Source organism: Oncorhynchus masou, chromosome 2 (assembly GCF_036934945.1).
Source record: "Oncorhynchus masou masou isolate Uvic2021 chromosome 2, UVic_Omas_1.1, whole genome shotgun sequence".
NCBI classification, from domain to species: domain Eukaryota; kingdom Metazoa; phylum Chordata; class Actinopteri; order Salmoniformes; family Salmonidae; genus Oncorhynchus; species Oncorhynchus masou.
Window position 1 is genome coordinate 32,781,615 of NC_088213.1, and position 25,679 is coordinate 32,807,293.

Genomic DNA, 25,679 nt, shown 5'->3' on the forward strand with positions numbered 1-25,679 from the left:
TGATAAACTTAGGGAAACGTATTACTTTTCAATACATTTACTTGATTCCCTACTAAGTTCAATATGTTTTTGAATATTGTTGAATTCCGTTTTAATGTCTGGATTCGGTGACTCTGCCATCATTCTCCGCATTGTGGATTTTATAGGGCCCGTCTAACAGTAAATACATGTTTTTGATGCTTAGACAGAACAGAACCTTCACTTACTATAATGTGTGCTTGTGTCTTGTGGGTGCATTGTTATAGCCTATGCTACTATCTTATCGTTTGAGGCTTAGTCTTATTACATGAGGATTTTGAACATTCAACGTGACTGGGAAATGTCCATGGCAGCCATTGTTGTCACTTCAGCTTGCTACATAACTTCTGAGTGATAGGAAGCAGGAGCACCACCACCAATCAGCCTCCACTGCTGAGCAAACACCTATTGTTACAATGACAACTAGCATAGCCAGGTCAGCAAAATAATTTTGACTGAACTCCCACACATCCGATTTGGTCACTTGTAACTTGCTGTTTGGACAGTCAGTATTCCAAAGCAGTTTTGAAAAACAAAACTGATTTGAGCATTAAGGCCTGTAGAGTGAACAATGCTTTATACCATAGACTTCATTGTTTTCAAACTGAGCCTTGTCAATACACAGGATATTGCAGGCTGGAGATGGGCAATTAGTATGTCTTTTACACATTACTGTTTCATCAGTACGGCTTCATTAGGCCAACCATTATAAGGCTTCTAAAGGATAGTTTACAATGTCCAGTTCACTTGTGTCATTAAATAAAACTTCTCATAAAGTGGGATTTTATTCTGAATCTTAGTTTGAGGTGTTTTACTGGTGGATCAAGTATAGGAAAACACCACCCTGCCAGCTGTGTGTGCACGTTATACCACTCCACCACACCAAGAAGTAGGCCAATGAACATGCCTTTTTAAACAGATGGCTGCTTTCATAATTCAAAGGAAAGGACTTGAGGTGACTGCACTGAAGCAGAAGACATTTTACTCTGTCCTCCCCTTGGTGAAAGGCTTCTTTTTTAAATAGAAACTGTGTGATTAGACTAGACAATTTTAGGAAAGGAGGAAGTGTGATAAATGAAGAGGGATGGAGAGGGGAAGTGTGATTAAATGAAGAGGGATGGAGAGGGGAAGAGTGATGGAGAGGGGAAGTGTGATAAATGAGGAGGGATGGAGAGGGGAAGTGTGATTAAATGAAGAGGGATAGAGAGGGGAAGAGTGATGGAGAGGGGAAGTGTGATTAAATGAAGAGGGATGGAGAGGGGAAGAGTGATGGAGAGGGGAAGTGTGATTAAATGAAGAGGGATGGAGAGGGGAAGAGTGATGGAGAGGGGAAGTGTGATTAAATGAAGAGGGATGGAGAGCGGAAGAGTGATGGAGAGGGAAAGTGTGATAAATGAAGAGGGATGGAGAGGGGAAGTGTGATAAATGAAGAGGGATGGAGAGGGGAAGTGTGATAAATGAAGAGGGGTGGAGAGGGGAATTGTGATAAATGAGCTGGGATGGAGAGGTGGAGAGGTTAAGTGTGATTAAATGAAGAGGGATGGAGAGGGGAAGAGTGATGGAGAGGGGAAGTGTGATTAAATGAAGAGGGATGGAGAGGGGAAGAGTGATGGAGAGGGGAAGTGTGATAAATGAAGAGGGATGGAGAGGGGAAGTGTGATAAATGAGGAGGGATGGATGGAAAGGAGGAAAGTGGTGAGATTAGGCTTATATGAAGGCCTAGAAGCTTTTATTTCGGTAAGAGTTTCTGCTAGGCTAGTGTTTTGATGCCAGCATGCTTGTTTTTATTTACAAGATCTATATCAAAGGGATGCATGATTAGCATTGGTTGCTTGTAGCCTGGTACCTTCTGAAGATGTCGATAAGCGAGTTCTCCAGTCCATTCTGTTCCTGTAATGCCATTATGAAGATGTCTCCTAATCTCCCCACGCAGCCTTTCCATGGTTTTATCACTCTACAATAGAGAATTGAGCTGGAGACATTCAACTGGTCAAAGAGATGCTCCAGTGTTTGTTTCCACCTTTTCCATATTACCAGGCTGCATGACCTTACTTTGCTCATCAGTTTCCTTCATTACAGCATCAAGCCTAGCCAGCATACTGAGATTAGTCCCAGATTACCACCCAGTCTGAGTCATGCACTGCCAGGAATGGATAATCAAACAAATGCTACACAACTGACTCAGCCCAAGGCCTCAATTAATTTGCTCTCAAAAAACAAACCATGGTGCACTGTTTTTGCCTACACAACCAGATAGCGAGTGCCCCTACATGTAAATATTATCATAATACATTTAGCCCATATTTCTGTTCATAAACTCCATTGAAAAATAATGATCGCACTTTGTTAGTTTCTAATGTTTATCTTCTCTTGTTTCACAGAACTAGGTTAGTTGCGGTGCCGCCAATGGACCTATAGGAGCTGGTGGAAGTGTATTTGGCATTGCCTCTGCGTGGACCAGGCAGCATGAAGAGCGAGGTGCCCTCTGAGGCCCAGGGTAGACAGGAGCACCTGAAGGGTCCGCTGGCCAACCCAGAGCCCATGGAGACAGCCAAGAGCTTCCCTGCCAACATGGAGGTGATCGGCAAGGCAGGCAGCGAGTTTGCACAGCTGTGTGCCGAGACTAGGCACCGGCCCCTGAGCCACACAGGGGCCCGCAGAGACCCAGACAGGGGCCTGCCCGGACGCAAAAAGCGCAAGAGCCAACAACCAGGGCCGTCGGACTGCTCCCTGAAGGAGAGTCGTGTCAGTGAGGGTTCTCTTCCCCTTCAGCGCCACCAGCCAGATCTCTTGGAGCGTCGCAGCGAGAACGAACGCAACCCAGAGTCCTCGTTCAGTGACTGTGCCTCCTCTCCCTCCTCCAGCCTGCGCTTCGGGGATTCGGATACTATGAGCTCAGAGGAAGAGGTGGAGGCTGGAGGGACGGGAGCAGCAGGGGGACCGCAGCCCGCACAGCAGGCGCCGGTCTCCACCACAGGGGGCGGGACTGGGGTGGGTCTGCGCACCATTCTGGGTCGGACTCGGGGAAGCCGCTCTCATAAGTGGGCACGGTTGGAGATGGAGCCGGTGCCGGTGCTGCTGAAGCGGCCGTGTCTGAGCGGGCGGCGGTCACTGCATAGGAAGCGGTTTGTGAAGCCTGGGCCCGGCGCCATCCAGCGGACTCAGAAGCAGAAAGAGCGCCTACTTCTCCAGAGGAAGAAGCGCGAGGTAATCGCTCGCAGGAAATACGCGCTGCTCCACAGCACCAGCAGCTCCAGTGAGGAGCTGACCAGCGAGTCATCCTCACCCTCGTCCACAGAGGCAGAGGATGAGCTGTATGTCAACGTCAGCAGCAGCAGCAGCCAGCCAAGCAGCGCAGCTGTGGCCACAGGTAAACTCACCCTCCTTAGGCACTCTGGTGCGTGCTTCAGACCTTTTCTCTTGCGCACGGGCACACACATTTTAAAAACTTTTTCTGAATTACACATTACAGTCGAGAAGGATTCAAACATTTCATAGGTCATGGAAAAATGAACACTTATGGATACAGAAAACACATCCTTCTCCATACAGCGAAGCTGCCCATGACTGCTGACAGAGAAGTACCTCGCTAGCTGCTTTGCCTTTGTTCTACGCAGGTCTGCAATCTGAAGGCCACGTACTGTCAGCCTATGTACATGGCCGAAGATCTCAAATATCAGGACTACAAAGTTTGCACTGATAGCCAAGGCTGTTTAGACATGACACAAGGTGCTGGTATTTCAGCAACTTGTCAGTAAAGGTCTGCTCCATCTAGGAGTCAAAAGAGTAACCCACTTCCTAAATGAGCACTCCCGCCCCCACAACAACAGAAGCTGGCATTTTGTGAGAAAAAAAACACACACACAATCCCCATAGAGAGGAGCATCTTCCTCACTCCTCTGACACGGAGCTTGCAATGACTTATGACATGAAGCTGCTCTGACCAGGGTAAATTGTACTGGTCCTTACACTTTAATAATTTAGCAGACTCTCTTATTCAGAGTGACTTACAGGAGCGAATTAGAGTTAAGTTTCTTGCTCAAGGACACTGACAGAGCTTTCACTTAGTCGACTCTGGGCTTCGAACCAGCGATCTTTCGGTTACTAGCACAATGCTCTTAACTACTAGTCTACCTGCCAACCCACAAGTCAGACCAGAGTCAAAGGAGTCGCTCACTGTTAAATAGCCAGCCAGAGTTAAATCACAGATAGACTCCATCCGTAGCACCGTTCACTCGTGTCTAACTGCTCTGTTTCCCAGCTGTCCTTGTTAGTATGGAGTGGGGGGGTCATGGACTTCATGATGTTGCAGAGCCAAACATGTCATACTTCTGTCCACATTAGCCAAAGTCTGTGTTGCATCACACCCCAGAAATTAATTTGACAACATATGTAATGCAAGCTAATTTGCTAATTTCTGTGAATCCGCTTTGCTCAGAATTGAGACCAATTGATAATTTTAGCCACCGAGAAAAAAGGAATGCATGAATGGCTTTCAGAATGTACATTTACGGTGTGTATGTACACAGCCTATTCCTACAGTTTTATCCAGTCTCACTGTAACTGTATTGGGGGGAATATATTTGGCCTCTGTGGTGTTGTTCTCTGGAAATGAGATGTGTAGCCTAGAGGCCAAGCAACCATTACACTGGTTTTGTTCCGTCTTGCTGAAAGATGTCCTACCAGGGCTATTTGAAGACACTCAGAATTGGGATTTCTTTCACAAGGCCAGCAGCTCTTTCTCTCTCACTCTAGCCAGAACTGTGTTTTGTTTACTGTCTCCCTCCCCCCTTTATTTGGAAAGACACTTGATTTGACAGTGAACATCAACCGAGTGCTCGTTACACTCTCAAACACACGATTCCAGTAAAATGTTATTTTATTCAGAGAAACTTATCCAAATAAAGCTCTCGTACATTACTCCTCTGATCGTGGAAGAGACCATTTTAATCCCTGAGTCAGGTTTGGTTTGTGTCGGACCGGACCTTGCCTGCTCTGTGTGCTCAGTGGAAATGAGAAAAGCTGCCCATATATTAATTGATGAATTAGCTCACAGTCAGAGCTAGGCTATTTATAGAACAAAGCACAAATCACAGGACTAGGATGGGTGTGGGTGTGTCTGGGTGTATCAAATCAAATTTTATTGGTCACATACACATGGTTAGCAGATGTTAATGCGAGTGTAGCGAAATGCTTGTGCTTCTATTTCTGACAGTGCAGTAATATCTTGTGAAATTGTTAGATTACTTACAACTACCTAATACACACACGTAAAGGGATGGAAAAGAATATGTACATAAATATATGGGGCGGAAGGTAGCCTAGTGGTTGAAGCGTTGGACTAGTAACCGAAAGGTTGCAAGATCGAATCCCCGAATAAGGCAGTTAGCCCACTGTTCCAAGACCATCATTGTAAATAAGAATGTGTTCTTAACTGACTTGCCTACTTAAATAAAGATTTAAAATATATATATACGGATGTATGGATGTATGGATGTATGGATGTATTTATATGTGTGTGTGTGTGTGTGTGTGTGTATATATGGATGAGCGATGGTCGGGTGGCATATGCAAGATGCAAGACATGGTAGAAAATACAGTTGAAGTCGTAGGTTTACGTACACCTTAGCCAAATACATTTAAACTGTTTTTCACAATTCCTGACATTTAATCCAAGTAAAAATTCTCTGTCTTTGGTCAGTTTGGATCACCACTTTAAGAATGTGAAATGTCAGAATAATAGCAGAGAGAATGATTTATTTCGTCTTTTATTTCTTTCATCACATTCCCAGTGGGTCAGAAGTTTACATACACTCAATTAGTATATGGTAGCATATCCTTTAAGTTGTTTAACTTGGGTCAAACATTTCGGGTAGCCTTCCACAAGCTTCCAACAATAAGTTGGGTAAATGTTGGCCCATTACTCCTGACAGAGCTCATATGCCTGAGTCAGGTTTGTAGGCCTCCTTGCTCACACCGCTTTTTCAGTTCTGCCGACAAATGTTCTATAGGATTGAGGTTAGGACTTTGTGATGGCCACTCCAATACCTTGACTTTGTTGTCCTTAAGCCATTTTGACACAAAGTGTGCTTGGGTTCATTGTCCATTTGGAAGACCCATTTGCGACCAAACTGATGTCTTGAGATGTTGCTTCAATATATCCACATAATTTCCCTTCCTCATGAGGCCATATATTTTGTGAAGTTTGTGAAGTGCACCAGTCCATTCTGCAGCAAAGCACTCCTACAACATGATGCTGCCACCCCCATGCTTCACAGTTGGGATGGTGTTCCTCGGCTTGCAAGCCTCCCCCTTTTTCCTCCAAACATAACGATGGTCATTATGACCAAACAGTTCTATTTTTGTTTCATCAGACCAGAGGACAAAAAGTACTATCTTTGTCCCTCATGTACAGGTTGCAAATCGTAGTCTGGCTTTTTTATGGATGTTTTGAAGCAGTGGTTTCTTCCTTGCTGAGTTGCCTTTCAGGTTATCTGGATTTATAGGACTCTTTTACTGTGGATATAGATACTTTATATTGATACCAGCATCTTCACAACGTCCTTGCTGTTGTTTTGGGCTTGATTTGCACTTTTTGCATCAAAGTACGTTCATCTCTGGTTCCTCCTTGGGAAATTGCTCCCAAGGATGAATCAGACTTGTGGAGGTCTCCAACTTTTTTTCTGAGGTCTTGGCTGATTTCTTTTGATTTTCCCCATGATGTCAAGCAAAGAGGCACTGACTTTGAAGGTAGGCCTTGAAATACATCCACGGGTACAACTCCAATTGACTCAAATGATATCAATTAGCCTATCAGAAGCTTCTAAAGCCATGACATCCTTTTCTGGACTTTTCCAAGCTGTTTAAAGGCACAGTCAACTTAGTGTATGTGAACTTCTGACCCACTGGAATAGTGATGCAGTGAAATAATCTGTCTGTAAACAATTGTTGGAAAAATTACTTGTCATGCACAAAATAATGTCCCAACCGACTTGCCAAGACTATAGTTTGTTAAAAAGAAATTTGTGGAGTGGTTGAAAAAAGTGTTTTAATGTTTAATGTCTCCAACCTAAGTGTATGTAAACTTCTGACTTCACCTGTACATGTGAGATGAGTATTGCAAGATATGTAAACTTTATTAAAGTGGCATTATTTAGATTGAGATTTTATAACGTGACTAGTGATCCATTTATTAAAGTGGCTAATGATTTGAGTCTGTATGTTGGCAGCAGCCTCTGTGTTAGTGATGGCTATTTAACTTCTCTAGGGTAGGGGGCAGCATTGGGAATTTTGGATGAAAAGCCTGCCCAAATTAAACTGCCTGCTACTCAGCCATAAAAGCTAGAATATGCATATAATTAGGATAGAAAACACTCAGAAGTTTCTAAAACTGTTTGAATGATGTCTATGAGTATAACAGAACTCATATTGCAGGCAAAAACCTGAGAAAAAATCCAACCAGGAAGTGGGAAATCTGAGGTTTGTAGGTTTTCAACTCATTGCCTATCGAAGATACAGTGGAATATTGGTCATATTGCACTTCCTAAGTCTTCCACTAGATGTCAACAATCTTTAGAACCTTGTTTGATGCTTCTACTGTGAAGTGGGGGCGAATGAGAGGGGAATGAGTCAGAGGTCTGCCAGAGAGCCACGAGCTCAGTCTCACACCTTCACGTGATAGTTAGCTCTGTTCCATTGCAATTCTACAGACAAAGGAATTCTCCGGTTGGAACATTATTGAAGGTTTATGTTAAAAACATCCTAAAGATTGATTCTATACATCATTTGTCATGTTTCTACGGACTGTAATGGAACTTTTTGACTTTTCATCTGCTCCCAGTGACCGCGCGTCGTGTGTTTGGATTGTGTACTGAACGCGTGAACAAAAGGAGGTATTTGGACATAAAGGATGGACATTTTCAAAGAAAAAAAAATATTTATTGTGGAACTGGGATTCCTGGGAGTGCATTCTGATGAAGATCATCAAAGGTAAGTGAATATTTATAATGCTATTTCTGACTTCTGTTGACTCCACAACATGGAGGATATTTGTTTGGGTTGTTTGGGCTCTGAGTGCTGTACTCAGATTATTGCATGGTATGCTTTTTCCGTTGTATCTTTTAGCAATGTGTATTATGAGTATTCCCGTAAATTGATGTGGCGCTCTGCAAAATCAAAGGATGTTTTGGAACTTCTGAACGTAAGGCGCCAATGTAAACTCAGATTTTTTATATAAATATGAACTTTATCGAACAAAACATACATGTATTGTGTAACATGAAGTCCTATGAGTGTCATCTGATGAAGATCATCAAAGATATATTATTTCTGCTTTTTGTGACTCCTCTCTTTGGCTGGAAAAATGGCTGTGTTTTTCTGTGACTTGGCTCTGACCTAACATAATAGTTTGGTTTGCTTTTGTCGTAAAGCCTTTCTGAAATCGGACACTGTGGCTGGATTTACAACAAGTGTATCTTTAAAATGGTGTAAAATTATTGGATTTCTGTTGTTTTGAATTTGTCGTCCTGCAGTTTCACTGGCTGTTGACGAGGTGGGACGCTACCGTACCCTAGAGAGGTTAACAGCCTGATGACCTTGAGATAGAAGCTGTTTTTCAGTCTCTCGGTCCCAGCTTTGATGCACCTGTACTGACCTCATCTTCTGGATGGTAGTGGGGTGAACAAGCAGTGGCTCGGGTGGTTGTTGTCCATGACAATCTTTTTGGCTTTCCTGTGACATCGGAAGCTTCGAAAGCCATGACATGTGTCCTGGAGGGCAGGTAGTTTGCCCCCGGTGATGCATTGTGCAGACCACACCACCCTCTGGAGAGCCTAGCGGTTGTGGGTGGTGCAGTTGCTGTACCAGGCTGTGATGCAGCCTGACAGGATTCTCTCGATTTTGCATCTGTAAAAGTTTGTCAGAGTTTTGGGTGACAAGCTAAAATTCTACAGCCTCCTGAGGTTGAAGAGGCACTGTTGCGCCTTCTTCACCACACTGTCTGTCTGGGTGGATCATTTCAGTTTGTCCGTGAAATGTGTACGCGGAGGAACTTAACTTTCTAGCTTCTCCACTACTGTCCCTTTGTGTGGATAGGGGGTGCTCCCTATGCTGTTTCCTGAAGTCCACGATCTTTTGCTTTGTTTTGTTGACTTTGAGTGAGAGGTAGTTGTCCTGACACCATACTCTGAGAGCCCTCACCTCCTCCCTGTAGGCTGTCTCATAAATCAATTAATCAATCAATCAATCAATCAAATGTATTTATAAAGCCCTTCTTACATCAGCACTTTCAGATATCTCAAAGTGCTGTACAGAAACCCAGCCTAAAACCCCAAACAGCAAGCAATGCAGGTGTAGAAGCACGGTGGCTAGGAAAAACTACCTAGAAAGGCCAAAACCTAGGAAGAAACCTAGAGAGGAACCAGGCTATGAGGGGTGGCCAGTCCTCTTCTGGCTGTGCCGGGTGGAGATTATTACAGAACATGGCCAAGATGTTCAAATGTTCATAGATGACTAGCAGGTTCAAATAATAATAATCACAATGGTTGTCGAGGGTGCAACAGGTCAGCACCACAGGAGTAAATGTCAGTTGGCTTTTCATAGCCGATCATTGAGTATATCTACCGCTCCTGCTGTTTCTCTAGAGTTGAATACATTAGGTCTGGAACAGGTAGCACATCCGGTGAACAGGTCTGTGTTCCATAGCCGCAGGCAGAACAGTTGAAACTGGAGCAACAGCACGACCAGGTGGACTGGGGACAGCAAGGAGAGATCAGGCCAGGTAGTCCTGAGGCATGGTCCAAGGGCTCAGGTCCTCCGAGAGAGAGAAAAAGAGAGAATTGGAGAGAGCATACTTAAATTCACACAGGACACCGGATAAGACAGCAGAAATACTCCAGATATAACAGACTGACCCTAGCCCCCCCGACACAAACTACTGCAGCATAAATACTGGTGGCTGAGACTGAAAGTGTCGGGAGACACTGTGGCCCCGTCCGACGATACCCCTGAACAGGCAGGATATAACCCCACCCACTTTGCCAAAGCACAGCCCCCCCCACCACTAGAGGGATATCTTCAACCACCAACTTACCATCCTGAGACATTGCCAAGTATAGCCCCAAAGAATTCCGATACGGCACAAACCAAGGGGGGAGGCCAACAAGCCCAGCCAACTTTCTTACGTAGGTATTCCTCTTGTCCAGATGGGATAGGGCAGTGTGATGGCAATTGCGCCACCTGTGGACCTATTGGGGCTGTATGCAAATTGAAGTGTGCCAAGGGTGGCAGGTAAGGTGGAGGTGATATGATCCTTGACGAGCCTCTCAAAGCACTTCATGATGACAAGTGAGTGCTACAGGTGGCGATAGTCATTTAAAAACTGCATAGTTTCCTAAGGACTCGAAGCGAGGCGACCGTCTCTGTGGATGTATCTGTGGGTATTGAAGACTCAGTTTTTTATTTTTATTTTTTAATCTTCAGTGTTTAAGCTCTGCATCTTTGTAGGTGCCAGGAGTAGATGCAGTGAGAAGTCCAGCATTTTCCATTCTTTTGACATAGCTCTTGTGTAGTGGAATACACACAACGAAGTTAAGCCCAAGGGTTTGCTGGAATATGACCCCTGGGCATGGCCAAGCCTGTTAGGATTTTTATACATTTACATAGGCTGAAAATGCCTGAAACAAAGAGGGCTATGTTCAAGAGACATTACAGTTTTTTTCCCTCTCATATTCATACGCCTCTTTAGGAACCTCTGAGGCCAGCTCTTCTGCAGTTACCATGAATATAAATGCTTTGATGGAGCTCTAATGTATGTGTTTCACTTTGAGACATCCAAATGAGGGCGTGCATCGCTCGCTATAAAAGGCGCTATAGAATGGCCCGGTGCTGAACAAACATATTTCAAGTGTGACTATATATGCACATTTGAATTTCCTGTTGAGTAGCAATAGTACCTTCCCTCCCACATACCTCAGTCTTGCGCACGGTCATTATTATGAAGCACATTCTCTTTGTTCTACCGAGGTCACTCACTGGCTCCTCTCTCTCACACCCCTGAGTCACCCTGACCTGTGAATATGTGTGAAAAATAGACTTTGCACGCAAGGTGGGTAGGTACTGCTGATGGGGGGGCTAACCGACATCGCACCAAAAGGGCATGTGTCTCCGCTCTGCTACCAGGAGCGCCAAACCTGGCAGCCCAGAAACCTGGCCTCTTCCTCGGTCTGAGCTGCAGGTGTCTGGGTTTATGCACCCTGCTTGTCCTCCCACAACACACCACAGTAAAGCAGGGTAGAGCAGCACAGCACGCCTGACAACCACCTGCTGTTTCCCGAGCTGCACCGCTACAACACAAGCCAAAGAACACAATTTTTCAAGGAACTCTTAATTTTCCATTCCTGCCTGACCCTTTTCACCCCTCTCAGTTTAATGTCTTCATGTAGCTAAGCTGTAATAGTGTTTCCACTCAGTGGCCCTGGGGAAGGATCGAGGGGGTCATGGGGCAAGGCTGCCTCTCTCTGTGTCTTTTGCTATGGGAAGTAGGTGGGTGGAGAGGACTGACTCAAGTACTGAGCTCTAATCCCCACTGTAGCCTGCTAACAACAAGGGCTCTGAGGAGAAACTATGCCATTGTTCAGCAGATGAGAGGCGGGGGGGAGGCAGTCAGTAGCGATGGATCTCTATTGGCCAGACGAGGCGATGAATGTAATGTACATAAAAAGGCCCAATCACAAAGCTGCCTATTCACAAGACTTTAAATACAGTGCCTTGCGAAAGTATTCGGCCCCCTTGAACTTTGCAACCTTTTGCCACATTTCAGGCTTAAAACATAAAGATATAAAACTGTATTTTTTTGTGAAGAATCAACAACAAGTGGGACACAATCATGAAGTGGAACGACATTTATTGGATATTTCAAACTTTTTTAACAAATCAAAAACTGAAAAATTGGGCGTGCAAAATTATTCAGCCCCTTTACTTTCAGTGCAGCAAACTCTCTCCAGAAGTTCAGTGAGGATCTCTGAATGATCCAATGTTGACCTAAATGACTAATGATGATAAATACAATCCACTTGTGTGTAATCAAGTCTCCGTGTAAATGCACCTGCACTGTGATAGTCTCAGAGGTCCGTTAAAAGCGCACAGAGCATCATGAAGAACAAGGAACACACCAGGCAGGTCTGTTGTGAAGAAGTTTAAAGCCGGATTTGGATACAAAAAGATTTCCCAAGCTTTAAACATCCCAAGGAGCACTGTGCAAGCGATAATATTGCAATGGAAGGAGTATCAGACCACTGCAAATCTACCAAGACCTGGCCGTCCCTCTAAACTTTCAGCTCATACAAGGAGAAGACTGATCAGAGATGCAGCCAAGAGGCCCATGATCACTCTGGATGAAATGCAGAGATCTACAGCTGAGGTGGGAGACTCTGTCCATAGGACAACAATCAGTCGTATATTGCACAAATCTGGCCTTTATGGAAGAGTGGCAAGAAGAAAGCCATTTCTTAAAGATATCCATAAAAAGTGTTGTTTAAAGTTTGCCACAAGCCACCTGGGAGACACACCAAACAATTGAACTTTTTGGCAACAATGCAAAACGTTATGTTTGGCGTAAAAGCAACAAAGCTCATCACTCTGAACACACCATCCCCTCTGTCAAACGTGGTGGTGGCAGCATCATGGTTTGGGCCTGCTTTTCTTCAGCAGGGACAGGGAAGATGGTTAAAATTGATGGGAAAATGGATGGAGCCAAATACAGGACCATTCTGGAAGAAAACCTGATTGAGTCTGCAAAAGACCTTAGACTGGGACGGAGATTTGTCTTCCAACAAGACAATGATCCAAAACATAAAGCAAAATCTACAATGGAATGGTTCAAAAATAAACATATCCAGGTGTTAGAATGGCCAAGTCAAAGTCCAGACCTGAATCCAATCGAGAATCTGTGGAAAGAACTGAAAACTGCTGTTCACAAATGCTCTCCATCCAACCTCACTGAGCTCGAGCTGTTTTGCAAGGAGGAATGGGAAAAATTTCAGTCTCTCGATGTGCAAAACTGATAGAGACATACCCCAAGAGACTTACAGCTGTAATCGCAGCAAAAGGTGGCGCTACAAAGTATTAACTTAAGGGGGCTGAATAATTTTGCACGCCCAATTTTTCAGTTTTTGATTTGTTAAAAAAGTTTGAAATATCCAATAAATGTCGTTCCACTTCATGATTGTGTCCCACTTGTTGTTGATTCTTCACAAAAAAATACAGTTTTATATCTTTATGTTTGAAGCCTGAAATGTGGCAAAAGGTCGCAAAGTTCAAGGGGGCCGAATACTTTCGCAAGGCACTGTACATGGACACGACAGGAGTGTTTTAGTACTGTAATTCCTGTATTCATGTCACAATATAAACATATGCCATGCAGTAGGGTACGAAAATCATGACAGTTCTATATATTACATTTCTATCTGCAACTGACCATACTGTGTGTTAGGCCAAGCTGCATACACCCCTGAGGTCATAATCTGACTTCTCTCAACTGCAAAATGGAGAATGCAGACACTACACACTGAAATAGATCTCTATTCAAAGCTAGCAGCCAGGACATTTCTCTTATTTGTCCATGTCAATCGTCACATCGGCCATTGTTCACTGTTTCGATGTGAGGTCATATATTCTTCTTATTTACATTCCCTAAACCAGGAAGTGTTTGTGTAGAGCAGTATGTTTCATGAGGGAGAGAGGTAGCTAGGTTAGGAGAGGGTGCTTAGCAGCAGCACCCAGTGGACCACTGCAATAGAACTCACTCGGGAGTGCTGATGTTCACGAGAGCAACAAGCCACTGCTCACTACACAGAAACACACAAACAACACAGCATCTATGAGGCAACACATGGCACAGTTGAACCTAATGTTAGAAAATAATTTCAGTATAGTAATAATACACTGGACTAGAGTGAGTTTAGTTTTTGAACTGTAAGTTTTAATCTTGTAAGATATGTCTGTAGATTAAACTGACAGTGAGTTTAAGGGCCACATTTAGAACAAGCTGTTTGGGGTGGTGTGACAAAAACAACACGCCTCTTGCCTTCCTGGTTGCGATGTGATGAAATGTTAAGTGTATTGAACACACTCCAGGCCTCTTCCTGACAGTTAGGCCAGGTCAGGCATGGCTGAAATGAGAACTGGAACGAGAGACCGTGGACAGGGGACCAATCAGAGTGCAGATGCAGAGATTGCACTGCAAATCCTGCAGACAGTGGAGAGCAGAGCAGCATTTACTGACCTACATTTCACACAGGCCCAGTACACAAACTGTTAGCCTGCACACCCACACCACAATCGCTATTCATTTATACTGATACTGATACTCCTATTTAGCTTTGTGTGTGTTTCTCCCCTGGTGAGGAAGAACCACCAGAAGATGCTGGTGGAGGTTGTTTATGTTGCTGCGTAACACACATGAGCTGATGTGTTGTCAACCAGCCATCTTAGCAACAGAGCATGCTATATACAGCAACAGACATGTACAGTATAAACTCTCTGGAATTAACTGCATACTAAAATGGCTGCAATTTTATTTACGTAAAGAGAATTTCTGGCCACTTCATATGACTACAGTCCAAGGTTCTCACGTAGCAAAGAGTCTCATTTGATCATTATCAGGTCAACAATGTTTACATCAGGACTTACAGGTCAAATTGCTGGATGTCTCTCCCCCCAGTATACTCTTATCTTTTTGGATGCTGAGTCATTACCAAAAGTATGTGGATACCTACTCGTCGAACATCTCATTTCAAAATCATTGGTTATTAATATGGAGTTGGTCCCCTCTTTGCTGCTAGAACAGCCTCCATTCTTCTGGGAAGGCTTTCCACTAGATGTTAGAACATTGCTGTGGGGACTTGCTTCCATTCAGCCATATACGTATTAGTGAGGTCAGGCATTGATGTTTGGCGATTATACATGGCTCGTAATCGGCGTTCCAATTCATCCCAAAGGTGGACGATGGGGTTGAGGTCAGGGCTCTGTTCAGGCCAGTCAAGTTCCTCCGCACCGATCTCAACAAACCATTTCTGTTTGTACCTCGCTTTGTAAGGGCCTTCCCCAAACTGCTGCCACAAAATTGGAAACACAGAATTGTCAAGAATGTCATTGTATGCTGTAGCGTTAATATTTCCCTTCACTGGAATTAAGGGGCCTAGACCAAACTATGAAACAGCTCCAGATCATTATTCCTCATCCACCAAACTTTACAGTTGGCATTATGCATTCAGGCAGGTAGCGTTCTCCTGGAATTTGCCAAACCCACATTCGTCTGTCAGACTGCCAGATGGTGAAGCGTGATTCATTACTCCAGAGTAGAGGTCGACCAATGTTTTTTTTTGTTTGTTTGTTTGTTTGTTTTTTTCCGGTTTTTTTTTCCAACGCCGATACCGATTATTGGAGGACCAAAAAAAAGCCGCTGACGTTTTTTTTTTTTTTTTACATTTTATTTATTTGTAATAATGACAATTACAACAATACTGAATGAACACTTATTTTAACTTAATATAATACATCAATGAAAATAAATTTAGCCTCATAAATAATGAAACGTGTTCAATTTGGTTTAAATAATGCAAAAACAAAGTGTTGGAGAAGTAAAAGTGCAATATGTGCCATGTAAAAAAGCTAATGTTTGAGTTCCTTGCTCAGAACATGAGAACATATGAAAGTTGGTGGTTCCTTTTAACATGAGACTTCAATATTCCAAGGTAAGAGGTTTTAGGTTGAAGTTAATATAGTATTTATAGGACTATTTCTCTCTATACCATTTGTATTTCATATACCTTTGACTATTGGATGTTCTTATAAGCATTATAGTATTGCCAGTGTAACAGTATAGCTTCCGTTCCTCTCCTCGCCCCTACCTGGGCTCGAACCAGGAACACATCGACAACAGCCACACTCGAAGCAGCGTTACCTATCACTCCACAAAAGCCGGGGCCCTTGCAGCGTAAGGTGAACAATTACTCCAAGTCTCAGAGCGAGTGACGTTTGAAACGCTATTAGCGCACACCCAGCTAACTAGCTAGCCATTTCACATCGGTTACACCAGCCATTACGTTGGTAGGCTTGAAGTCATGAACAGCGCTGTGCTTTCGAAGAGCTGCTGGCAAAAGACACAAAAGTGCTGTTTGAATGAATGCTTACGGGCCTGCTGCTGTCTACCATCGCTCAGTCAGACTGCTCTATCAAATCATAGATTTAATTATAACATAATAACACACAGAAATACGAGCCATTTGTCATTAACCTCTTGAAACTCCCCATCCCGGATCCGGGATCGTGACTAAAGCCTCAGGCTCATTAGCATAACGCAACGTTAACGATTTCTGAAAATCGCAAATAAAATTAAAATAATGCGTTTGCTCTCAAGCTTAGCCTTTTCTTAACAACACTGTCATCTCAGATTTTCAAAATATGCTTTTGAACCATAGAAATGGACTAATTTGTGTAAGAGTATGCAAAGCTAGCATAGCATTTTGTGTAGCATGTAAAACGCAACGTTTTCACAAAAGCCAGATAACCAAATAAATAAAATCATTTACCTTTGAAGAGCTTCTGATGTTTTCAATGAGGAGACTCTCAGTCACATGCCAAATGTGCAGTGTTTCCTGAAAGCGTCTGTGTGTAGGAGAAATCGTTCCGTTTTCTACATTGCGCCTGGCTACTGAAACGAACCGAAAATGCAGTCGAGCATCTTTTTGTGACAAAATATCTTGTTTAAAACGGGAACGTTTTTCATCCAAAAATGAAATTGCGCCCCTAGAGTTCCAAGAGGTTAATATGGTCGAATCTGGGAACTATCATTTCGAAAACAAAATGTTTATTCTTTCAGTGAAATACGGAACCTTTCGGTATTTTATCTAACGGCTGGCATCCCTAAGTCTAAATATTCTTGTTACATTGCACAACCTTCAATGTTTTGTCATAATTACGTAAAATTCTGGCAAATTAGTTCGCAATGGGCCAGGCTGCCCAAACTGTTGCATATACCCTGACTAGCAACTTACCTTGGCTTCTTACTGCATTCGCATAACAGGCAGGCTCCTCGTGAAGTACAATATGAGGCAGGTGATTAGAGCGTTGGACTAGTTAACTGTAAGGTTGCAAGAATGAATCCCAGAGCTGACAAGGTAAAAATCTGTCATTCTGCCCCTGAACAAGGCAGTTAACCCACCGTTCCTAGGCCGTCATTGAAAATAAGAATGTGTTCTTAACAGACTTGCCTAGTTAAATAAAGGTGGGGGGGGGGGGGGAAACGGTCAAATCGGTGTCCAAAAATATCGGCCCTAATTAATTGGCCATTCCGATTTAATCGGTCAACCTCTACTCCAGAGATCGTGTTTCTGCTGCTCCAGAGTCCAATGGTGGTGAGCGTGACACCACTCCAGCCGACGCTTGGCATTGCTCATGGTGATCTTAGTCTAGTGTGAGGCTGTTTGGCCATGGAAACCCAATTCTTGAAGCTCCCGACTAACAGTTATTGTGCTGATGTTGCTTCCAGAGGCAGTTTGGAACTCCGTAGTGAGTGTTGCAACCAAGGACAGACAAATTTTTTTATGCGCTTCGGCACTTGGCTATCTTGTTCTGTGGCTTGTGTGGTCTACCACTTCGCGGCTGAGCCATTGTTGTGCATAAACATTTCCACAATAACAGCACTTACAGTTGACCGGGGCAGCTCTAGCAGGGCAGAAATTTGACGAGCTGACTTGTTTGGGAAGGTGGCATCCTATGACTGTGCCATGTTTGAAAGTCACTAAGCTTTTGGCTCCTGAGTGGCGCAGCAGTCTAAGACACTGCATCTTAGTGCAAGAGTCGACACTGCAGACCCTGGTTCGATTCCAGGCTGTATCACAACCGGCCGTGATTGGGAGTCCCACAGGGCGGTGCACAATTGGCCCAGCGTCGTTAGGGTTTGGCCGGGGTAGGCCGTCATTGTAAATAAGAATTTGTTCTTAACTGACTTGCCTAGTTAAATTAAAAGATTGCATGGATGTGTGCTCGATTTTATACAACTGTTAGCAACCACTGTGGCTGAAATAACAGAATCCACTAATTTGAAGGGGTGTCCACATACTTTTGTGTGTATATATAGTTTCTGGTACTCCCTGTATAAAGCTCCACACTGATATGGTACTCCCTGTATATAGCTCCACACTGATATGGTACTCCCTGTATATAGCTCCACATTGATCTGATACACCCTGTATATAACTCCACATTGATCTGGTACTCCCTGTATATAGCTCCACATTGATCTGGTACTCCCTGTATATAGCTCCACATTGATCTGGTACTGGTACTCCCTGTATATACAGTGGGGCAAAAAAGTATTTAGTCAGCCACCAATTCTCAAATTCTCCCACTAAAAAAGATGAGAGAAGCCTGTAATATTCATCATAAGTACACTTCAACTATGACAGACAAAAAAGAGAAAAAATCCAGAAAATCACATTGTAGAATTTTTAATGAATGTATTTGCAAATTATGTAAGTCTGTAAGTCTTCACAAGGTTTTCACACACTGTTGCTGGTATTTTGGCCCATTCCTCCATGCAGATCTCCTCGAGAGCAGTGATGTTTTGGGGCTGTTGCTGGGCAACACGGACTTTCAACTCCCTCCAAAGATTTTCTATGGGGTTGAGATCTGGAGACTGGCTAGGCCACTCCAGGACCTTGAAATGCTTCTTACGAAGCCACTCCTTCGTTGCCCTGGCGGTGTGTTTGGGATCATTGTCATGCTGAAAGACCCAGCCACGTTTCATCCTCAATGCCCTTGCTGATGGAAGGAGGTTTTCACTCAAAATCTCACGATACATGGCCCCATTCATTCTTTCCTTTACACGGATCAGCCGTCCTGGTCCCTTTCCAGAAAAACAGCCCCAAAGCATGATGTTTCCACCCCATGCTTCACAGTAGGTATGGTGTTCTTTGGATGCAACTCAGCATTCTTTGTCCTCCAAACACGACGAGTTGAGTTTTTACCAAAAGGTTCTATTTTGGTTTCATCTGACCATATGACATTCTCCCAGTCTTCTTCTGGATCATCCAAATGCTCTCTAGCAAACTTCAGACGGGCCTGGACATGTACTGGCTTAAGCAGGGGGACACGTCTGGCACTGCAGGATTTTGAGTCCCTGGCGGCGTAGTGTGTTACTGATGGTAGGCTTTGTTACTTTGGTCCCAGCTCTCTGCAGGTCATTCACTAGGTCCCCCCATGTGGTTCTGGGATTTTTGCTCACCGTTCTTGTGATCATTTTGACCCCACGGGGTGAGATCTTGCGTGGAGCCCCAGATCGAGGGAAGATTATCATTGGCCTTGTATGTCTTCCATTTCCTAATAATTGCTCCCACAGTTGATTTCTTCAAACCAAGTTGCTTACCTATTGCAGATTCAGTCTTCCCAGTCTGGTGCAGGTCTACAATTTTGTTTCTGGTGTCCTTTGACAGCTCTTTGGTCTTGGCCATAGTGGAGTTCGGAGTGTGACTGTTTGAGGTTGTGGACAGGTGTCTTTTATACTGATAAGTTCAAACAGGTGCCATTAATACAGGTAACGAGTGGAGGACCGAGGAGCCTCTTAAAGAAGTTGTTACAGGTCTGTGAGAGCCAGAAATCTTTATTATTTGTAGGTGACCAAATACTTATTTTCTACCATAATTTGCAAATAAATTCATTAAAAATCCTACAATATGATTTTCTGGATTTCTTTCCTCATTTTGTCTGTCATAGTTGAAGTGTACCTATGATGAAAATTACAGGCCTCTCTCATCTTTTTAAGTGGGAGAATTTGCACAATTGGTGGCTGACTAAATACTTTTTTGCCCCACTGTAGCTCCACATTGATCTGGTACTGGTACTCCCTGTACATAGCTCCATTCTTGTGTATTTTATTCCTCTTGTGTTAAAAAAACAAACATTTTTTTTTACTCTGCATAAATTGGAAAGGTTTGTAAGCAAGCATTTCACTATATAGTCTATACCAGTTGTATTAATTTAACAACCCTACCTGCATGTACATAATTATCTCAATTACCTCGACACCGGTGCCCTCGTGCATTGACACATTTACTCTGTACTGGTACCCCGCTATTGTTGTTCACTGCTGCTCTTCAATGATTTGTTTTTCTTATCTCTTTTTTCTTAATTTTAATTTTTTTAGTTATTTTCTGAACTGCACGTATGGTTAAGGGCTTGTAAGTAAGCATTTCACTGTAAGGTCTACACATGTTGTATCCGGCGCATGTGATGAATAACTTTGATTTGACTGTGTTGTGTTCCAGGTTCTCTGGATGAAGACGTGGTGGTGATCGAGGCGACCCCTGCACCCCCTGTCCCAGCCAGCGAGGAGATCAACGTCACCTCCACCGACAGCGAGGTGGAGATAGTCAATGTGGGAGATGGCTTCAGGTGAGCACCTTTCCCTGTCTCCTGTCTGAGGAGATCAACGCTGTACAGAGATAATGAACCACAGTGGAAAATCGAATGAAGTGACATGGTAAAGTACTTTGGCTGTGAAATTCTCTCTCTCGGGAGAAAAAACATCCATCTCAATATTTCCCCCCATCTTTAAGCTGTGAAAGCAATCTAAATGGTACCGGCCTTCATTTGTGTCCTGAGACAGCCTGGCCCTGCAGTACTGACAGTACTTTATCCTCGTGGCTCTGTCAATATAATCACAGTCAACTGTGGTGTGTCTAATAGAGGCTCGCTGGGCTCTGGCTTCTCATCAAGTGTCATAACATTTACTGAGACTGTCACATTGTGCTGGGGTAGTGTTTTACCAGGATACCTCAGAAATGCAGTGTAGGCCCTTGGAGTGCTATTTGGCCCCTATGGAGAAGTTGCTGGTATCGCTATGGCATGGGAGATAATGCACATCTGGGATTGGCCGTGAAGCTGGCAGGCTGCAGCATTGCACTGGCATTCCACAGCTCTCCCAGCTGTTGCTATCGCTGTCTTCTTCAAGGGCAAGGCTTCCATACAGTAATACCCAAGCTCTCTCACCACTCTCCATGAACAATCTAACGAGAGACCCTCTCTTCCCCCAGGGCATTCTCAACTGACCCTCAGTTCTTTCTGATCCAAGTCCAGTTACTTCTTATCCCCCTGTCAGATAACTCCAGGTCTAGTTTGAGGGTTTCTCTGGTACAGTCTCTGATCTAGAGTACCAGGACATTAGGACAAATCCAGGTGGATTTGCTTTTCTTCTCGCGGCACAATCTCCTGAACCGATATGATTACTTAAACATGGGAAATAAATGCCAGCTGGTTACAGGTTACCAGGGCTTTTGGCAGGCTTTGTGAAGTGGGTACCCAGAGTGTAGTCTTTCTCCATAGACCTAGGCCTACATGATTTCTCTATCTGACTCATGTGGGATGTCTTCTGAAAATCCTCTCTTCCATGACCTGAGGAAAGTTGATCTCATTCATTGGGATTTTAAAGCAGTGCCAGTGTGAGAGCGCTATGTTACAGTAAATCGGTACTGTTATAGTGGTGTTCCTCTCGGATTTGTTTCTAGTTGTCTCCCCTCGTCTTTCTCTCCTTGAACCCCTCTCCTCTCTTTAATTGTTATTGAGGTGTATTGGTGCATAGCGCTGAGAATCATTTCCACCAGCTTGATTCCATTATCTCACCCTCTGCTGCCAGAAATAGCAAGGCCTGTGAATTTCACTCCTGCCAGCAAAGTCACTCTGTCAACCCAAATGAATTGCTCTCTGTTTGTGATATGCGTTGTCTCTTGTGAGACAAATGAGCAGAATTCCAGCAGAAATTCTGCTCCGGCAATCAAATGGTCAGTTTGTTACTGTAGCGTTTATCTTGTAGAAAATTTTTATACATGCCAGCAAAGCCATAACGGTGACACTATAACGGTGACAAACGGTGCCCACAAACTGTTAGTGCTTTCGGAAAGTATTCAGACCCCTTGACTTTTTCCAAATGTTTTTATGTTAGAGCCTTATTTTAAAATCGCTAAAACATTTTATTTATTTATCTACACACAATACCCCACAATGACAAAGCAAAAACAGGTTATTAGAATTTTTAGAATTGTATTAAAAATAAAAAAACAAATGTCTTATTTACATAAGTATTCAGACCCATTACTATGAGAGCCCAAATTGAGCTCAGGTGCATCCTAATTCCATTGATCGTCATTGAGATGTTTCCACAACTTGATTGGATTCCACCTGTGGTAAATTCAATTGATTGGAGAAGGGCCTTGGTCAGGGAGGTGACCATAAACCTGATGGTCACTCTGACATAGCTTCTGAGTTCCTCTGTGGAGATGGGAGAACCTTCCAGAAGGACAACCATCTCTGCAGCACTCCACCAATCAGGCCTTTATCGTAGATTGGCCAGACAGAAGCCACACCTCAGTAAAAGGCACATGACCGACCACTTGGAGTTTGCCAAAAGGCACCTAAAGGACTCAGAACATGAGAAACAAGATTCTCTGGTCTGTTGTCCTGTTGGAACAGGAGTGGGTTTTCATCCACATCCCCACAGCATGATGCTGACACCACCATGCTTCACCGTAAGGATCGTGCCAGGTTTCCTCTAGATGTGCCGCTTGGCATTCAGGCCAAAGAGTTCGATCTTGGTTTACAAATGCACTGTACATAAAGCTGTCCCAACAGCAGTCCCAACACCTTACCACTGCTAGTCCTGGCTATCAGCGGAGCCTTGTCTGGCAGCGAAACAGTTCATTCAGCCTAATTTACTGACTTTAAAAAACATAGCTGATATGGCTGACTGCTTAAAGAAATGTGGTTTCTACTGACAATTGTTGTTCAAACTATGGCGTAAGGGGACGACATGAGGATGAGGCAATCTGTTATTTTGATTAAGATATTCAATTAATGAGCGAGTTAGGACAGATGTTTTCAATATTACTATTTGTTTAGCACTTTTGAAATGGGCTGTTCTTACAGTATTCTCCCTGTACACCAATTCAGAACCATAGGATAAATAAAGGTGGCATATAGGCAGACAATGAAAGCTCTTACAATATTCAATGATTGCATTTCTCTAAAACAGGTTATAGGCACCACCAAGTCAGAACAGTAGGTTAAATTAAGAGGTGAAAATAGATAATATATATATATATATATATATATATATATATATATATATATATATATATATATATATATATTATTATTAGAGTGAGGCACATGGGCTACGAACAGCTTACTACAAAACATACATTTAGTATTACTTTCTTAGCTAAAGTATACATATCTACATGGCATATTACATTTATGCAGCAGCATACAAGATATTTTTGGTCTTATGCTGTGCTCACTTGAACAGGAAGGTGGCGCGGCGGTCCTTCGTAGGCAAATTTTGGCATCAAACTCTATCATCTGTCTGGCATTCTCTGGACTTATGGTGCTTTCAAGACAACTGGGAACTAAAAAAAAACACACAAAAACAATGGCGAATCATGATGACATCTGTGATCTTGAGGTCGGAGCTCTAGATATAGGCCCGAGTTCCCAATTTGCAATTGTGCGTTGGATTACCATTCAAAATGTATATTCCCATTTGGAGCTCGTTTTCTTCCCGAGTTCCCAGATGTCTTGAACTCACTGAAGTCTGAGATTTCCCAGTTAAGAGTTCCCAGTTTTGAGCACGGCAGTTGAATGTTTATCCTTTTTAATCTTGGAAAAGAGACCCTTAAACGCAGAGTTGGACCACACACCAACTCTACCAGAATAGCAGGCTTGTGATTGCTTTGCAATGCTTGTTGTTGATTCCTTTCAAACCACTCATTGTTGAATTTACAATTTCCAACTTGTTGTGTAGTGTTTATGTCCAATGGCCGATGAGCACCGATACCTTTTATCTATAATTTCTCATTATTATTTATCTACATATGATAGGGATTGAAAATTATCTACCAGTAGATTGTCGACTTGAATCATGATGACTGCAAGCTAAGATTTTCATTCCAATCAAAGCTACTGTAGATCTAACGTGATTTGATGTCATTTTATCTGTGGCCAATGACCTTAAGCCTTCTTGGATAGACACTTCTAATGTCATTTTATGGCAGCACCCAAGGGGCTTGAATTTCGAGCTCCACCCGTAGATTTTGCGGTGATGTAGTTCACCGCTGACACTGTTCTGACACTGTCATTGTAATTAAGAATTTGTTCTTAACTAACTTGTCTAGGTAAACAAAGGTTACATTTTTTTTAAATTTTTATCTAAAAAATGTAATGTCCCCATGCGTGACAGAACACTGAGCCAATCACGGCGCAACTCGAGAACACTACCAACCCCTACGCTCCGTATGTTCTGCTGGCTGCCCCAACTCCACGAAAGCACTGAGCTAGACTGAAACACCTGCATTTTGGAGCTGCCCTTCTCAAGAAAGCAAAGAAGAGACCAACTTGTTATGTGGCTTTATTAACTCAGTGATATTACACATTTTTGTTTTTAAACAATTACATTGTTTGCGAACAGATATGTGACACGTATTAATGCCAAAATAACGTGAAAAACAGGAAACAAAAAAAGCTAAACAGGTGGGGCTCAAAACAGCCCTGAATGACTGGTCACCCCTGCTTGTATGGAGTGAATGGTTAGGTATCTGGGGAGTAAAGTAAACAAAATAAACCTATATCTGTGATTTTATGTAACCCTTTTTATCCCATTGCAGGTCAAAACACTGTTCTGACACTTAAAAATACTTCAAGGCTTACCGCAGGTTTTCTGAATAGGCAAATTCTCTCAACCCTGTGCCTGTCACCAATCTCTAGATGTGCACAAAACATACCATAGGTCTAAAGATATCAGGAGTGGCCAGCCCAATGACCCCAGTGCATTTTCATGTTTTTTTCCATTTCATCTGAATGACATGCAGATGTTCAGGGTGGCAGTAAGTAAGGCCTATTGATCAGGGGAATGGATGACTGACTGGAGAGGAGATAGTTTGCTAGTAATCACAGGTGAGCCTCCCAGCTGCTGTGTCCTTGAATGAGCCGCTAATTTGCTTCAGTAAATACTCAGCTAGCTACATAAGTGCAAACTTAATGAGGCCGTGTTATTCACTTGCATGTTAGTGGATTGGTTGGTTCCTGTCGCTGTATAGTGTGTTAACTAGCTAGCTAATCCACCTTGTGTAATTATGCTCCTTACTAATGTAATCCTTGGCATAGCATGCTAGCATTGTTATTGATAGGTTTATGTTTTGTTAAAACCGGTCATTATGCTTTCAGGAAGATAATCAGCCAAATATGGCCACCTCTATGATGGCTAGAGAGGAGGTACACAGCACAGCCATGTCATGGAGTGTTCTGTCTAAACAGGCCCTTTGGGGCCAGTGAAGGTTCTAGAAGCCTCCTGTCTCTCTGGTATGACCAGTCATGTGGCATCATGTCCCATTATTTTCAGGATGAGAGGAGCCCCCTCCACATTCTACAAACACTAAAATAGGCAACTCCATATCCTATGATATTGGCCTACAGTACCTATCGTGTAATAGATTCAGTGCCTTGTGATTAGAGGTCGACTGATTATGATTTTTCAATGTCGATACCGATTATTGGAGGACCAAAAAAAAGCTGATACCGATTAATCAACCTTTTTTTGGGGGGGGGGGGTAATA

General features: G+C 43.3%; 1 protein-coding gene across 5 annotated transcripts in view; it reads left to right on the forward strand.

The window, feature by feature from the left end:
• LOC135559077 (E3 ubiquitin-protein ligase Arkadia-like) overlaps positions 1 to 25,679 on the forward strand; it is a 53,053-nt gene that overhangs the window by 7,379 nt on the left and 19,995 nt on the right. For all 5 annotated transcript variants that reach the window (XM_064993443.1, XM_064993461.1, XM_064993458.1 and 2 more), the window contains exons 2-3: positions 2,400 to 3,388; positions 20,343 to 20,469. In XM_064993443.1, the coding sequence (XP_064849515.1) occupies positions 2,485 to 3,388; positions 20,343 to 20,469 (1,031 nt within the window). In that variant the 5' untranslated portion in view covers positions 2,400 to 2,484. The remainder of the gene's footprint in view (positions 1 to 2,399; positions 3,389 to 20,342; positions 20,470 to 25,679) is intronic.